This window comes from Pseudophryne corroboree, chromosome 3, assembly GCF_028390025.1.
Source record: "Pseudophryne corroboree isolate aPseCor3 chromosome 3, aPseCor3.hap2, whole genome shotgun sequence".
Lineage (NCBI taxonomy): Eukaryota > Metazoa > Chordata > Amphibia > Anura > Myobatrachidae > Pseudophryne > Pseudophryne corroboree.
This window is the reverse complement of record NC_086446.1, coordinates 471404643-471423915: the sequence shown is the minus strand read 5'-3', so window position 1 is coordinate 471423915 and position 19273 is coordinate 471404643. Positions and strand designations below refer to the sequence as shown.

Genomic DNA, 19273 nt, shown 5'->3' with positions numbered 1-19273 from the left:
ATAAAGTTTTTTTTTTAAAGTACGTGTAGTGTGTTTTTTTTTTATATTTTCTTTACAGGTGGACTACGGGTGCCAGCGGGCCCTTTATGTTCGGGCATGCTGGCACTTGTGGTTCTCCAAGTGCCAGCATGCTGGGGCAGGCTTGCTGGGACCTGTAGGCCACCTGTAAAGAACAATATTACTATTCTTTACAGATGGACTACAGGTGCCAGTGGGCCATTTATGTCCGGGCATGCTGGCACTTGTGGTTCTCCAAGTGCCAGTATGCTGGGGCAGGCTTGCTGGGACCTGTAGGCCACCTGTAAAGAACAGTATTAGTATACAATGAACCCCGCACCCACCGCCACCAGGGTTGCTCGGGAGGGGGGACCCCATTTAGATTTTTTGGGGGCTCCACTTTCCGAGGAATTCCAGCCCTGGGCTGACTAGTTTGGGGGGTGTTTAATGGCATGGCAGGGGGACCCCACACTGAGTGTCTCCCCTGCTATGGCATTACCCCCCCTGGCTGGTTTTACCTGGTGCTGGTTTTAGTGGTGTGGGGGGACTGCACTTTTTTTTTCCGGGGGGGTGTTTAGCTGCAGTGCCTCCCCAGCCTCTGACCTCACTGCACGTCACTGCATCATATAGATGCCTTACATTGCTACGGATAATAACATAGAGCTGATATTAGTAGCTATTTATTTTATAGTGTTGCATTACATATTGCTTTGCTGCTGTGATTTCTTTAGTGTGGCTGAAGTGATCTGGCTTGCAGTATCTGTGAGATTTGTCTCCCCTGTGATTTGGAGTTCCTCTGAGTCTCCTGCTGCTGGTCTCCCCATTCCAAGCTGTTCCCTGTCCCTATTTTAGGGAAATTCTTGGGCAGCTCGATATCCTGAATTTCCTGGAACAAATACAGTAACAGAGAGATTGTTTCACTAGGATGGAAAATAGTCTCTTTTAATGAGACAGAGTTTAAATCTTCTGTAAGCTGTAACCAGATCTCAAATATATTTAAACATAATAAAGAAACTCGCAACAAGCAAAAACTCCTTTACTTTACTAAAGCTTCTAGTAATGAAAAGTGGTGAGGATCATGGGGGTCATTCCGAGTTGTTCGCTCGTTATTTTTTTCTCGCAACGGAGCGATTAGTCGCTAATGCGCATGCGCAATGTCCGCAGTGCGACTGCGCCAAGTAAATTTGCTATGCAGTTAGGTATTTTACTCACAGCATTACGAGGTTTTTTCTTCGTTCTGGTGATCGTAGTGTGATTGACAGGAAGTGGGTGTTTCTGGGCGGAAACTGGCCGTTTTATGGGAGTGTGTGAAAAAACGCTACCGTTTCTGGGAAAAACGCGGGAGTGGCTGGAGAAACGGAGGAGTGTCTGGGCGAACGCTGGGTGTGTTTGTGTCGTCAAACCATGAACGACACTGACTGAACTGATCGCAGATGCCGAGTAAGTCTGGAGCTACTCAGAAACTGCTAAGAAGTGTCTATTCGCAATTCTGCTAATCTTTCGTTCGCAATTTTACTATGCTAAGATTCACTCCCAGTAGGCGGCGGCTTAGCGTGTGCAAAGCTGCTAAAAGCAGCTTGCGAGCGAACAACTCGGAATGACCACCCATGTTACAAGTAGCAAGCCATCTGATCTGTCCATCATTTTCTAGGATGCAATAGAGAAATTATAGAATCTCATCTCATTTCATTTTTAAACGCTTTAGTAAATCTGGGATGCAGTTAAAATGCCGGTTGTCAGGATCCCAGCATTCATGAGACCATTTTACCGACAGACGGCAGCCCGACACCTGCCCAGCATTCCCAGTCGTTTGGCGGGTCCACGCCACCAAACGAGTGGGAATAGAACCTGTAGTGAGCAAAGCACGGCGAGCACAGCTCGGCATCCCATCTCCCGGTATATCATACCGAATCCATAAATCTATCCCCTAAAATTGTTGCTTCCACCAGCGATTGGGCCTGATCTTATCACCCAATCTATAAAAATTTACCACTGAAATGGGTAAGCTAATTTAACAAGTATTGTGGCAGAAATTGTTTACTTATAGCAATTTCTATTTTTTTTCTGTGAAAAATGCATTAAAAAATGTCAATAACATTTAAAAAAAATGTGCGAGAATTTCTCTTTCCTGTTGCATTTAGTAATTGCCTGTCACAAAAAATATAAAGGGGTGACAATGTTCTGTCACGGTTGCTGGTGCTTTCCTTATTCATCACAATATTTAGGGGTATATTTACTAAGCAGTATATTTTACAAATTTTGCCTACCAAATTTAAAAGGCCAATAATATTTAATGCAAATCAGGCATAAATTTGTATTCGGTACTATTGCCCTTTTAAACCTAGCAGTTTTGCAAATCCATTGCTTAGAAAGTGCTTAGTCCACCTGCAGAAAGTTTCTCTGTTACTCAATAAATAGGTATTAGAAAACACATACCCCTCAATTGTAGAGCCAGGAGGAGAATGAATATCAGAATTTTCTAGTAAACGTCTCCTTATTCATCACTGTCTCTTTCTCATACTTTGGGATCGATCATATTAGCCACGATGATTTTGCGGGTGCGATTCATCGCGGCAGCACTTTACGGCAGCCCGAATTTGCACAAAAGTGCTCGCTGCCCCATAGGGCTCCGAGCAATTTGGTGCGAATTCACCCGGAAATCAGTCCGCAAAGGATGCGAGATCGGGTACCGTTGCTGGCATTTAAACGCCATGGCAACAGCAGATCGCACCCTTTACGGGTAATAGGATCGACTCCTATATATGTGTGTGTGCACGTAGTGATGTGCACCGGAATTTTTTCGGGTTTTGTGTTTTGGTTTTGGGTTCGGTTCCGCGGCCGTGTTTTGGGTTCGGACGCGTTTTGGCAAAACCTCACCGGAAATTTTTTGTCGGATTCGGGTGTGTTTTGGATTCGGGTGTTTTTTTCAAAAAACACTAAAAAACAGCTTAAATCATAGAATTTGGGGGTCATTTTGATCCCATAGTATTATTAACCTCAATAACCATAATTTCCACTCATTTTCAGTCTATTCTGAACACCTCACACCTCACAATATTATTTTTAGTCCTAAAATTTGCACCGAGGTCGCTGGATGGCTAAGCTAAGCGACACAAGTGGCCGACACAAACACCTGGCCCATCTAGGAGTGGCACTGCAGTGTCAGGCAGGATGGCACTTGAAAAAAATAGTCCCCAAACAGCACATGATGCAAAGAAAAAAAGAGGCGCAATGAGGTAGCTGTGTGACTAAGCTCAGCGACCCAAGTGGCCGACACAAACACCTGGCCCATCTAGGAGTGGCACTGCAGTGTCAGACAGGATGGCACTTGAAAAAAATAGTCCCCAAACAGCACATGATGCAAAGAAAAAAAGAAGCGCAATGAGGTAGCTGTGTGACTAAGCTCAGCGACCCAAGTGGCCGACACAAACACCTGGCACATCTAGGAGTGGCACTGCAGTGTCAGACAGGATGGCACTTGAAAAAAATAGTCCCCAAACAGCACATGATGCAAAGAAAAAAAGAGGCGCAATGAGGTAGCTGTGTGACTAAGCTAAGCGACCCTAGTGGCCGACACAAACACCTGCCCCATCTAGGAGTGGCACTGCAGTGTCAGACAGGATGGCACTTAAAAAAAATAGTCCCCAAACAGCACATGATGCAAAGAAAAAAAGAGGCGAAATGAGGTAGCTGTGTGACTAAGCTAAGCGACCCTAGTGGCCGACACAAACACCTGGCCCATCTAGGAGTGGCACTGCAGTGTCAGACAGGATGGCACTTGAAAAAAATAGTCCCCAAACAGCACATGATGCAAAGAAAAAAAGAGGCGCAATGAGGTAGCTGTGTGACTAAGCTAAGCGACCCTAGTGGCCGACACAAACACCTGGCCCATCTAGGAGTGGCACTGCAGTGTCAGACAGGATGGCACTTGAAAAAAATACTCCCCAAACAGCACATGATGCAAAGAAAAATGAAAGAAAAAAGAGGTGCAAGATGGAATTGTCCTTGGGCCCTCCCACCCACCCTTATGTTGTATAAACAGGACATGCACACTTTAACGAACCCATCATTTCAGCGACAGGGTCTGCCACACGACTGTGACTGAAATGACTGGTTGGTTTGGGCCCCCACCAAAAAAGAAGCAATCAATCTCTCCTTGCACAAACTGGCTCTACAGAGGCAAGATGTCCACCTCATCATCATCGTCCGATTCATCACCCCTTTCACTGTGTACATCCCCCTCCTCACAGATTATTAATTCGTCCCCACTGGAATCCACCATCTCAGGTCCCCGTGTACTTTCTGGAGGCAATTGCTGCTGGTGAATGTCTCCACGGAGGAATTGATTATAATTCATTTTAATGAACATCATCTTCTCCACATTTTCTGGAAGTAACCTCGTACGCCGATTGCTGACAAGGTGAGCGGCTGCACTAAACACTCTTTCGGAGTACACACTGGAGGGAGGGCAACTTAGGTAGAATAAAGCCAGTTTCTGCAAGGGCCTCCAAATTGCCTCTTTTTCCTGCCAGTATACGTACGGACTGTCTGACGTGCCTACTTGGATGCGGTCACTCATATAATCCTCCACCATTCTTTCAATGGTGAGAGAATCATATGCAGTGACAGTAGACGACATGTCAGTAATCGTTGGCAGGTCCTTCAGTCCGGACCAGATGTCTGCACTCGCTCCAGACTGCCCTGCATCACCGCCAGCGGGTGGGCTCGGAATTCTTAGCCTTTTCCTCGCACCCCCAGTTGCGGGAGAATGTGAAGGAGGAGCTGTTGACGGGTCACGTTCCGCTTGACTTGACAATTTTCTCACCAGCAGGTCTTTGAACCCCTGCAGACTTGTGTCTGCCGGAAAGAGAGATACAACGTAGGTTTTAAATCTAGGATCGAGCACGGTGGCCAAAATGTAGTGCTCTGATTTCAACAAATTGACCACCCGTGAATCCTGGTTAAGCGAATGAAGGGCTCCATCCACAAGTCCCACATGCCTAGCGGAATCGCTCTGTTTTAGCTCCTCCTTCAATATCTCCAGCTTCTTCTGCAAAAGCCTGATGAGGGGAATGACCTGACTCAGGCTGGCAGTGTCTGAACTGACTTCACGTGTGGCAAGTTCAAAGGGTTGCAGAACCTTGCACAACGTTTAAATCATTCTCCACTGCGCTTGAGACAGGTGCATTCCACCTCCTTTGCCTATATCTTGGCCAGATGTATAGGCTTGAATGGCCTTTTGCTGCTCCTCCATCCTCTGAAGCATATAGAGGGTTGAATTCCACCTCGTTACCACCTCTTGCTTCAGATGATGGCAGGGCAGGTTCAGGTATTTTTGGTGGTGCTCCAGTCTTCTGTACGCGGTGCCTGAACGCCGAAAGTGGCCCGCAATTCTTCGGGCCACCGACAGCATCTCTTGCACACCCCTGTCGTTTTTTAAATAATTCTGCACCACCAAATTCAAGGTATGTGCAAAACATGGGACGTGCTGGAATTTGCCCAGATGTAATGCACGCACAATATTGCTGGCGTTGTCCGATGTCACAAATCCCCAGGAGAGTCCAATTGGGGTAAGCCATTCTGCGATGATCTTCCTCAGTTGCCGTAAGAGGTTTTCAGCTGTGTGCGTATTCTGGAAAGCGGTGATACAAAGCGTAGCCTGCCTAGGAACGAGTTGGCGTTTGCGAGATGCTGCTACTGGTGCTGTTCTTGCTGTGGGAGGCAATACATCTACCCAGTGGGCTGTCACAGTCATATAGTCCTGAGTCTGCCCTGCTCCACTTGTCCACATGTCCGTGGTTAAGTGGACATTGGGTACAACAGCATTTTTTAGGACACTGGTGAGTCTTTTTCTGAGGTCTGTGTACATTTTCGGTATCGCCTGCCTAGAGAAATGGAACCTAGATGGTATTTGGTACCGGGGACACAGTACCTCAATCAAGTCTATAGTTGGCTCTGAATTAACGATGGATACCGGAACCATGTTTCTCACCGCCCAGGCTGCCAAGGCCTCAGTTATCTGCTTTGCAGCAGGATGACTGCTGTGATATTTCATCTTCCTCGCAAAGGACTGTTGGACAGTCAATTGCTTACTGGAAGTAGTAAAACTGGTCTTCCGACTTCCCCTCTGAGATGACGATCGACTCCCAGCAGCAACAACAGCAGCGCCAGCAGTAGTAGGCGTTACACTCAAGGATGCATCGGAGGAATCCCAGGCAGGAGAGGACTCGTCAGACTTGCCAGTGACATGGCCTGCAGGACTATTGGCTTTCCTGGGTAAGGAGGAAATTGACACTGAGGGAGTTGGTGGAGTGGTTTGCAGGAGCTTGGTTACAAGAGGAAGGGATTTAGTGGTCAGTGGACTGCTTCCGCTGTCACCCAAAGTTTTTGAACTTGTCACTGACTTATGATGAATGCGCTGCAGGTGACGTATAAGGGAGGATGTTCCGAGGTGGTTAACGTCCTTACCCCTACTTATTACAGCTTGACAAAGGCAACACACGGCTTGACACCTGTTGTCTGCATTTGTGTTGAAATAATTCCACACCGAAGAGCTGATTTTTTTTGTATTTTGACCAGGCATGTCAAGGGCCATATTCCTCCCACGGACAACAGGTGTCTCCCCGGGTGCCTGACTTAAACAAACCACCTCACCATCAGAATCCTCCTTGTCAATTTCCTCCCCAGCGCCAGCAACACCCATATCCTCATCCTGGTGTACTTCAACAGTGACATCTTCAATTTGACTATCAGGAACTGGACTGCGGGTGCTCCTTCCAGCACCCAGGGGGCGTGCAAATGGTGGAAGGCGCAAGCTCTTCCCGTCCAGTGTCGGGAAGGTCAGGCATCGCAACCGACACAATTGGACTCTCCTTGGGATTTGTGATTTTGGAGAACGCACAGTTCTTTGCTGTGCTTTTGCCAGCTTAAGTCTTTTCTTTTTTCTAGCGAGAGGATGAGTGCTTCCATCCTCATTTGAAGCTGAACCACTAGCCATGAACATAGGCCAGGGCCTCAGCCGTTCCTTGCCACTCCGTGTCGTGAGTGGCATATTGGCAAGTTTACGCTTCTCCTCAGACACTTTTAATTTTGATTTTTGGGTCATTTTACTGAACTTTTGTGTTTTGGATTTTACATGCTCTCTACTATGACATTGGGCATCGGCCTTGGCAGACGACGTTGATGGCATTTCATTGTCTCGGCCATGACTAGTGGCAGCAGCTTCAGCACGAGGTGAAAGTGGATCTTGATCTTTCCCTTTAACCTCCACATTTTTGTTCTCCATTTTCTAATGTGTGGAATTATATGTCAGTATCAATAGAAATGGCCTACTACTATATTTACTGCGCACAACTAAAAGGCACCACAGGTATACAGTGTAGATGGATGGATATTAGTATACTTTATGGATGACGAGTGACGACACAGAGGTAGGTACAGCAGTGGCCTACCGTACTGCTATATACAGTATAATGGACCTGGTGGACACTGTCAGCAGACTGCTAAACTACTAGTATAAAAAAAAGCCACCACAGGTATACAATGTAGATGGATGGATAGTATACTTAATGGATGACGAGTGACGACACAGAGGTAGGTACAGCAGTGGCCTACCGTACTGCTATATACAGTATAATGGACCTTGTGGACACTGTCAGCAGACTGCTAAACTACTAGTATAAAAAAAAGCCACCACAGGTATACAATGTAGATGGATGGATAGTATACTTAATGGATGACGAGTGACGACACAGAGGTAGGTACAGCAGTGGCCTACCGTACTGCTATATACAGTATAATGGACCTGGTGGACACTGTCAGCAGACTGCTAAACTACTAGTATAAAAAAAAAGCCACCACAGGTATACAATGTAGATGGATGGATAGTATACTTAATGGATGACGAGTGACGACACAGAGGTAGGTACAGCAGTGGCCTACCGTACTGCTATATACAGTATAATGGACCTGGTGGACACTGTCAGCAGACTGCTAAACTACTAGTATAAAAAAAAAGCCACCACAGGTATACAAAGTAGATGGATGGATAGTATACTTAATAAATGACGAGTGATGACACAGAGGTAGGTACAGCAGTGGCCTACCGTACTGCTATATACAGTATAATGGACCTGGTGGACACTGTCAGCAGACTGCTAAACTACTAGTATAAAAAAAAAAGCCACCACAGGTATACAATGTAGATGGATGGATAGTATACTTAATGGATGACGAGTGAGGACACAGAGGTAGGTACAGCAGTGGCCTACCGTACTGCTATATACAGTATAATGGACCTGGTGGACACTGTCAGCAGACTGCTAAACTACTAGTATAAAAAAAGCCACCACAGGTATACAATGTAGATGGATGGATAGTATACTTAATGGATGACGAGTGACAACACAGAGGTAGGTACAGCAGTGGCCTACCGTACTGCTATATACAGTATAATGGACCTGGTGGACACTGTCAGCAGACTGCTAAACTACTAGTATATAAAAAAAAAGCCACCACAGGTATACAATGTAGATGGATGGATAGTATACTTAATGGATGACGAGTGAGGACACAGAGGTAGGTACAGCAGTGGCCTATCGTACTGCTATATACAGTATAATGGACCTGGTGGACACTGTCAGCAGACTGCTAAACTACTAGTATAAAAAAAAAGCCACCACAGGTATACAATGTAGATAGATGGATAGTATACTTAATGGATGACGAGTGACGACACAGAGGTAGGTACAGCAGTGGCCTACCGTACTGCTATATACAGTATAATGGACCTGGTGGACACTGTCAGCAGACTGCTAAACTACTAGTATAAAAAAAAAGCCACCACAGGTATACAATGTAGATGGATGGATAGTATACTTAATGGATGATGAGTGACGACACAGAGGTAGGTACAGCAGTGGCCTACCGTACTGCTATATACAGTATAATGGACCTGGTGGACACTGTCAGCAGACTGCTAAACTAGTATAAAAAAAAAGCCACCACAGGTATACAATGTAGATGGATGGATAGTATACTTAATGGATGACGAGTGACGACACAGAGGTAGGTACAGCAGTGGCCTACCGTACTGCTATATACAGTATAATGGACCTGGTGGACACTGTCAGCAGACTGCTAAACTACTAGTGTAAAAAAAAAGCCACCACAGGTATACAATGTAGATGGATGGATAGTATACTTTATGGATGACGAGTGACGACACAGAGGTAGGTACAGCAGTGGCCTACCATACTGCTATATACAGTATAATGGACCTGGTGGACACTGTCAGCAGACTGCTAAACTACTAGTATAAAAAAAAAAGCCACCACAGGTATACAATGTAGATGGATGGATAGTATACTTAATGGATGACGAGTGAGGACACAGAGGTAGGTACAGCAGTGGCCTACCGTACTGCTATATACAGTATAATGGACCTGGTGGACACTGTCAGCAGACTGCTAAACTACTAGTATAAAAAAAAAGCCACCACAGGTATACAATGTAGGTGGATGGATAGTATACTTAATGGATGACGAGTGACGACACAGAGGTAGGTACAGCAGTGGCCTACCGTACTGCTATATACAGTATAATGGACCTGGTGGACACTGTCAGCAGACTGCTAAACTACTAGTATAAAAAAAAAGCCACCACAGGTATACAATGTAGATGGATGGATAGTATACTTAATGGATGACGAGTGACGACACAGAGGTAGGTACAGCAGTGGCCTACCGTACTGCTATATACAGTATAATGGACCTGGTGGACACTGTCAGCAGACTGCTAAACTACTAGTATAAAAAAAAAGCCACCACAGGTATACAATGTAGATGGATGGATAGTATACTTAATGGATGACGAGTGACGACACAGAGGTAGGTACAGCAGTGGCCTACCGTACTGCTATATACAGTATAATGGACCTGGTGGACACTGTCAGCAGACTGCTAAACTACTAGTATAAAAAAAAAGCCACCACAGGTATACAATGTAGATGGATGGATAGTATACTTAATGGATGATGAGTGACGTCACAGAGGTAGGTACAGCAGTGGCCTACCGTACTGCTATATACAGTATAATGGACCTGGTGGACACTGTCAGCAGACTGCTAAACTACTAGTATAAAAAAAAGCCACCACAGGTATACAATGTAGATGGATGGATAGTATACTTAATGGAAGACGAGTGACGACACAGAGGTAGGTACAGCAGTGGCCTACCGTACTGCTATATACAGTATAATGGACCTGGTGGACACTGTCAGCACACTGCTAAACTACTAGTATAAAAAAAAAAGCCACCACAGGTATACAATGTAGATGGATGGATAGTATACTTAATGGATGACGAGTGACGACACAGAGGTAGGTACAGCAGTGGCCTACCGTACTGCTATATACAGTATAATGGACCTGGTGGACACTGTCAGCAGACTGCTAAACTACTAGTATAAAAAAAAAAAGCCACCACAGGTATACAATGTAGATGGATGGATAGTATACTTTATGGATGACGAGTGACGACACAGAGGTAGGTACAGCAGTGGCCTACCGTACTGCTATATACAGTATAATGGACCTGGTGGACACTGTCAGCAGACTGCTAAACTACTAGTATAAAAAAAAAGCCACCACAGGTATACAAAGTAGATGGATGGATAGTATACTTAATAAATGACGAGTGATGACACAGAGGTAGGTACAGCAGTGGCCTACCGTACTGCTATATACAGTATAATGGACCTGGTGGACACTGTCAGCAGACTGCTAAACTACTAGTATAAAAAAAAAAGCCACCACAGGTATACAATGTAGATGGATGGATAGTATACTTAATGGATGACGAGTGAGGACACAGAGGTAGGTACAGCAGTGGCCTACCGTACTGCTATATACAGTATAATGGACCTGGTGGACACTGTCAGCAGACTGCTAAACTACTAGTATAAAAAAAGCCACCACAGGTATACAATGTAGATGGATGGATAGTATACTTAATGGATGACGAGTGACAACACAGAGGTAGGTACAGCAGTGGCCTACCGTACTGCTATATACAGTATAATGGACCTGGTGGACACTGTCAGCAGACTGCTAAACTACTAGTATATAAAAAAAAAGCCACCACAGGTATACAATGTAGATGGATGGATAGTATACTTAATGGATGACGAGTGAGGACACAGAGGTAGGTACAGCAGTGGCCTATCGTACTGCTATATACAGTATAATGGACCTGGTGGACACTGTCAGCAGACTGCTAAACTACTAGTATAAAAAAAAAGCCACCACAGGTATACAATGTAGATAGATGGATAGTATACTTAATGGATGACGAGTGACGACACAGAGGTAGGTACAGCAGTGGCCTACCGTACTGCTATATACAGTATAATGGACCTGGTGGACACTGTCAGCAGACTGCTAAACTACTAGTATAAAAAAAAAGCCACCACAGGTATACAATGTAGATGGATGGATAGTATACTTAATGGATGATGAGTGACGACACAGAGGTAGGTACAGCAGTGGCCTACCGTACTGCTATATACAGTATAATGGACCTGGTGGACACTGTCAGCAGACTGCTAAACTAGTATAAAAAAAAAGCCACCACAGGTATACAATGTAGATGGATGGATAGTATACTTAATGGATGACGAGTGACGACACAGAGGTAGGTACAGCAGTGGCCTACCGTACTGCTATATACAGTATAATGGACCTGGTGGACACTGTCAGCAGACTGCTAAACTACTAGTGTAAAAAAAAAGCCACCACAGGTATACAATGTAGATGGATGGATAGTATACTTTATGGATGACGAGTGACGACACAGAGGTAGGTACAGCAGTGGCCTACCATACTGCTATATACAGTATAATGGACCTGGTGGACACTGTCAGCAGACTGCTAAACTACTAGTATAAAAAAAAAAGCCACCACAGGTATACAATGTAGATGGATGGATAGTATACTTAATGGATGACGAGTGAGGACACAGAGGTAGGTACAGCAGTGGCCTACCGTACTGCTATATACAGTATAATGGACCTGGTGGACACTGTCAGCAGACTGCTAAACTACTAGTATAAAAAAAAAGCCACCACAGGTATACAATGTAGGTGGATGGATAGTATACTTAATGGATGACGAGTGACGACACAGAGGTAGGTACAGCAGTGGCCTACCGTACTGCTATATACAGTATAATGGACCTGGTGGACACTGTCAGCAGACTGCTAAACTACTAGTATAAAAAAAAAGCCACCACAGGTATACAATGTAGATGGATGGATAGTATACTTAATGGATGACGAGTGACGACACAGAGGTAGGTACAGCAGTGGCCTACCGTACTGCTATATACAGTATAATGGACCTGGTGGACACTGTCAGCAGACTGCTAAACTACTAGTATAAAAAAAAAGCCACCACAGGTATACAATGTAGATGGATGGATAGTATACTTAATGGATGACGAGTGAGGACACAGAGGTAGGTACAGCAGTGGCCTACCGTACTGCTATATACAGTATAATGGACCTGGTGGACACTGTCAGCAGACTGCTAAACTACTAGTATAAAAAAAAAGCCACCACAGGTATACAATGTAGATGGATGGATAGTATACTTAATGGATGATGAGTGACGTCACAGAGGTAGGTACAGCAGTGGCCTACCGTACTGCTATATACAGTATAATGGACCTGGTGGACACTGTCAGCAGACTGCTAAACTACTAGTATAAAAAAAGCCACCACAGGTATACAATGTAGATGGATGGATAGTATACTTAATGGAAGACGAGTGACGACACAGAGGTAGGTACAGCAGTGGCCTACCGTACTGCTATATACAGTATAATGGACCTGGTGGACACTGTCAGCACACTGCTAAACTACTAGTATAAAAAAAAAGCCACCACAGGTATACAATGTAGATGGATGGATAGTATACTTAATGGATGACGAGTGACGACACAGAGGTAGGTACAGCAGTGGCCTACCGTACTGCTATATACAGTATAATGGACCTGGTGGACACTGTCAGCAGACTGCTAAACTACTAGTATAAAAAAAAAAAGCCACCACAGGTATACAATGTAGATGGATGGATAGTATACTTTATGGATGACGAGTGACGACACAGAGGTAGGCACAGCAGTGGCCTACCGTACTGCTATATACAGTATAGTGGACCTGGTGGACACTGTCAGCAGACTGCTAAACTACTAGTATAAAAAAAAGCCACCACAGGTATACAATGTAGATGGATGGATAGTATACTTAATGGATGACGAGTGACGACACAGAGGTAGGTACAGCAGTGGCATACCGTACTGCTATATACAGTATAATGGACCTGGTGGACACTGTCAGCAGACTGCTAAACTACTAGTATAAAAAAAAGCCACCACAGGTATACAATGTAGATGGATGGATAGTATACTTAATGGATGACGAGTGACGACACAGAGGTAGGTACAGCAGTGGCCTACCGTACTGCTATATACAGTATAATGGACCTGGTGGACACTGTCAGCAGACTGCTAAACTACTAGTATAAAAAAAAAGCCACCACAGGTATACAATGTAGATGGATGGATAGTATACTTTATGGATGACGAGTGACGACACAGAGGTAGGTACAGCAGTGGCCTACCGTACTGCTATATACAGTATAATGGACCTGGTGGACACTGTCAGCAGACTGCTAAACTACTAGTATAAAAAAAAAGCCACCACAGGTATACAATGTAGATGGATGGATAGTATACTTAATGGATGACGAGTGACGACACAGAGGTAGGTACAGCAGTGGCCTACCGTACTGCTATATACAGTATAATGGACCTGGTGGACACTGTCAGCAGACTGCTAAACTACTAGTATAAAAAAAAAGCCACCACAGGTATACAATGTAGATGGATGGATAGTATACTTAATGGATGATGAGTGACGACACAGAGGTAGGTACAGCAGTGGCCTACCGTACTGCTATATACAGTATAATGGACCTGGTGGACACTGTCAGCAGACTGCTAAACTAGTATAAAAAAAAAGCCACCACAGGTATACAATGTAGATGGATGGATAGTATACTTAATGGATGACGAGTGACGACACAGAGGTAGGTACAGCAGTGGCCTACCGTACTGCTATATACAGTATAATGGACCTGGTGGACACTGTCAGCAGACTGCTAACTACTAGTGTAAAAAAAAAGCCACCACAGGTATACAATGTAGATGGATGGATAGTATACTTTATGGATGACGAGTGACGACACAGAGGTAGGTACAGCAGTGGCCTACCATACTGCTATATACAGTATAATGGACCTGGTGGACACTGTCAGCAGACTGCTAAACTACTAGTATAAAAAAAAAGCCACCACAGGTATACAATGTAGATGGATGGATAGTATACTTAATGGATGACGAGTGAGGACACAGAGGTAGGTACAGCAGTGGCCTACCGTACTGCTATATACAGTATAATGGACCTGGTGGACACTGTCAGCAGACTGCTAAACTACTAGTATAAAAAAAAAGCCACCACAGGTATACAATGTAGGTGGATGGATAGTATACTTAATGGATGATGAGTGACGACACAGAGGTAGGTACAGCAGTGGCCTACCGTACTGCTATATACAGTATAATGGACCTGGTGGACACTGTCAGCAGACTGCTAAACTACTAGTATAAAAAAAAAGCCACCACAGGTATACAATGTAGATGGATGGATAGTATACTTAATGGATGACGAGTGACGACACAGAGGTAGGTACAGCAGTGGCCTACCGTACTGCTATATACAGTATAATGGACCTGGTGGACACTGTCAGCAGACTGCTAAACTACTAGTATAAAAAAAAGCCACCACAGGTATACAATGTAGATGGATGGATAGTATACTTAATGGATGACGAGTGACGACACAGAGGTAGGTACAGCAGTGGCCTACCGTACTGCTATATACAGTATAATGGACCTGGTGGACACTGTCAGCAGACTGCTAAACTACTAGTATAAAAAAAAAGCCACCACAGGTATACAATGTAGATGGATGGATAGTATACTTAATGGATGATGAGTGACGACACAGAGGTAGGTACAGCAGTGGCCTACCGTACTGCTATATACAGTATAATGGACCTGGTGGACACTGTCAGCAGACTGCTAAACTACTAGTATAAAAAAAAGCCACCACAGGTATACAATGTAGATGGATGGATAGTATACTTAATGGAAGACGAGTGACGACACAGAGGTAGGTACAGCAGTGGCCTACCGTACTGCTATATACAGTATAATGGACCTGGTGGACACTGTCAGCACACTGCTAAACTACTAGTATAAAAAAAAAAGCCACCACAGGTATACAATGTAGATGGATGGATAGTATACTTAATGGATGACGAGTGACGACACAGAGGTAGGTACAGCAGTGGCCTACCGTACTGCTATATACAGTATAATGGACCTGGTGGACACTGTCAGCAGACTGCTAAACTACTAGTATAAAAAAAAAAGCCACCACAGGTATACAATGTAGATGGATGGATAGTATACTTTATGGATGACGAGTGACGACACAGAGGTAGGCACAGCAGTGGCCTACCGTACTGCTATATACAGTATAGTGAACCTGGTGGACACTGTCAGCAGACTGCTAAACTACTAGTATAAAAAAAAGCCACCACAGGTATACAATGTAGATGGATGGATAGTATACTTAATGGATGACGAGTGACGACACAGAGGTAGGTACAGCAGTGGCATACCGTACTGCTATATACAGTATAATGGACCTGGTGGACACTGTCAGCAGACTGCTAAACTACTAGTATAAAAAAAAGCCACCACAGGTATACAATGTAGATGGATGGATAGTATACTTAATGGATGACGAGTGACGACACAGAGGTAGGTACAGCAGTGGCCTACCGTACTGCTATATACAGTATAATGGACCTGGTGGACACTGTCAGCAGACTGCTAAACTACTAGTATAAAAAAAAAGCCACCACAGGTATACAATGTAGATGGATGGATAGTATACTTTATGGATGACGAGTGACGACACAGAGGTAGGTACAGCAGTGGCCTACCGTACTGCTATATACAGTATAATGGACCTGGTGGACACTGTCAGCAGACTGCTAAACTACTAGTATAAAAAAAAAGCCACCACAGGTATACAATGTAGATGGATGGATAGTATACTTAATGGATGACGAGTGACGACACAGAGGTAGGTACAGCAGTGGCCTACCGTACTGCTATATACAGTATAATGGACCTGGTGGACACTGTCAGCAGACTGCTAAACTACTAGTATAAAAAAAAAGCCACCACAGGTATACAATGTAGATGGATGGATAGTATACTTAATGTATGACGAGTGACGACACAGAGGTAGGTACAGCAGTGGCCTACCGTACTGCTATATACAGTATAATGGACCTGGTGGACACTGTCAGCAGACTGCTAAACTACTAGTATAAAAAAAAAGCCACCACAGGTATACAATGTAGATGGATGGATAGTATACTTTATGGATGACGAGTGACGACACAAAGGTAGGTACAGCAGTGGCCTACCGTACTGCTATATACAGTATAATGGACCTGGTGGACACTGTCAGCAGACTGCTAAACTACTAGTATAAAAAAAAAGCCACCACAGGTATACAATGTAGATGGATGGATAGTATACTTAATGGATGACGAGTGACGACACAGAGGTAGGTACAGCAGTGGCCTACCGTACTGCTATATACAGTATAATGGACCTGGTGGACACTGTCAGCAGACTGCTAAACTACTAGTATAAAAAAAAAAGCCACCACAGGTATACAATGTAGATGGATGGATAGTATACTTAATGGATGACGAGTGACGACACAGAGGTAGGTACAGCAGTGGCCTACCGTACTGCTATATACAGTATAATGGACCTGGTGGACACTGTCAGCAGACTGCTAAACTACTAGTATAAAAAAAAGCCACCACAGGTATACAATGTAGATGGATGGATAGTATACTTAATGGATGACGAGTGACGACACAAAGGTAGGTACAGCAGTGGCCTACCGTACTGCTATATACAGTATAATGGACCTGGTGGACACTGTCAGCACACTGCTAAACTACTAGTATAAAAAAAAAAGCCACCACAGGTATACAATGTAGATGGATGGATAGTATACTTAATGGATGACGAGTGACGACACAGAGGTAGGTACAGCAGTGGCCTACCGTACTGCTATATACAGTATAATGGACCTGGTGGACACTGTCAGCAGACTGCTAAACTACTAGTATAAAAAAAAAAGCCACCACAGGTATACAATGTAGATGGATGGATAGTATACTTTATGGATGACGAGTGACGACACAGAGGTAGGCACAGCAGTGGCCTACCGTACTGCTATATACAGTATAGTGGACCTGGTGGACACTGTCAGCAGACTGCTAAACTACTAGTATAAAAAAAAGCCACCACAGGTATACAATGTAGATGGATGGATAGTATACTTAATGGATGACGAGTGACGACACAGAGGTAGGTACAGCAGTGGCCTACCGTACTGCTATATACAGTATAATGGACCTGGTGGACACTGTCAGCAGACTGCTAAACTACTAGTATAAAAAAAAGCCACCACAGGTATACAATGTAGATGGATGGATAGTATACTTAATGGATGACGAGTGACGACACAGAGGTAGGTACAGCAGTGGCCTACCGTACTGCTATATACAGTATAATGGACCTGGTGGACACTGTCAGCAGACTGCTAAACTACTAGTATAAAAAAAAAAGCCACCACAGGTATACAATGTAGATGGATGGATAGTATACTTTATGGATGACGAGTGACGACACAGAGGTAGGTACAGCAGTGGCCTACCGTACTGCTATATACAGTATAATGGACCTGGTGGACACTGTCAGCAGACTGCTAAACTACTAGTATAAAAAAAAAGCCACCACAGGTATACAATGTAGATGGATGGATAGTATACTTAATGGATGACGAGTGACGACACAGAGGTAGGTACAGCAGTGGCCTACCGTACTGCTATATACAGTATAATGGACCTGGTGGACACTGTCAGCAGACTGCTAAACTACTAGTATAAAAAAAAAGCCACCACAGGTATACAATGTAGATGGATGGATAGTATACTTAATGGATGACGAGTGACGACACAGAGGTAGGTACAGCAGTGGCCTACCGTACTGCTATATACAGTATAATGGACCTGGTGGACACTGTCAGCAGACTGCTAAACTACTAGTATAAAAAAAAAGCCACCACAGGTATACAATGTAGATGGATGTATAGTATACTTTATGGATGACGAGTGACGACACAGAGGTAGGTACAGCAGTGGCCTACCGTACTGCTATATACAGTATAATGGACCTGGTGGACACTGTCAGCAGACTGCTAAACTACTAGTATAAAAAAAAAGCGACCACAGGTATACAATGTAGATGGATGGATAGTATACTTAATGGATGACGAGTGACGACACAGAGGTAGGTACAGCAGTGGCCTACCGTACTGCTATATACAGTATAATGGACCTGGTGGACACTGTCAGCAGACTGCTAAACTACTAGTATAAAAAAAAAAGCCACCACAGGTATACAATGTAGATGGATGGATAGTATACTTAATGGATGACGAGTGACGACACAGAGGTAGGTACAGCAGTGGCCTACCGTACTGCTATATACAGTATAATGGACCTGGTGGACACTGTCAGCAGACTGCTAAACTACTAGTATAAAAAAAAAGCCACCACAGGTATACAATGTAGATGGATGGATAGTATACTTAATGGATGACGAGTGACGACACAGAGGTAGGTACAGCAGTGGCCTACCGTACTGCTATATACAGTATAATGGACCTGGTGGACACTGTCAGCAGACTGCTAAACTACTAGTTTAAAAAAAAAAGCCACCACAGGTATACAATGTAGATGGATGGATAGTATACTTTATGGATGACGAGTGACGACACAGAGGTAGGTACAGCAGTGGCCTACCGTACTGCTATATACAGTATAATGGACCTGGTGGACACTGTCAGCAGACTGCTAAACTACTAGTATAAAAAAAAGCCACCACAGGTATACAATGTAGATGGATGGATAGTATACTTAATGGATGACGAGTGATGACACAGAGGTAGGTACAGCAGTGGCCTACCGTACTGCTATATACAGTATAATGG

General features: G+C 44.2%; 1 protein-coding gene across 1 annotated transcript in view; it reads right to left on the bottom strand.

The window, feature by feature from the left end:
- Positions 1-664: 664 nt before the first annotated feature.
- Positions 665-19273, bottom strand: part of LOC135056050 (WD repeat-containing protein on Y chromosome-like) — a 242493-nt gene continuing 223884 nt past the window's right edge. Inside the window, exon 21 of the mRNA XM_063960774.1 lies at positions 665-883. Coding sequence (XP_063816844.1) covers positions 725-883 — 159 coding nt within the window. The 3' untranslated portion in view covers positions 665-724. The remainder of the gene's footprint in view (positions 884-19273) is intronic.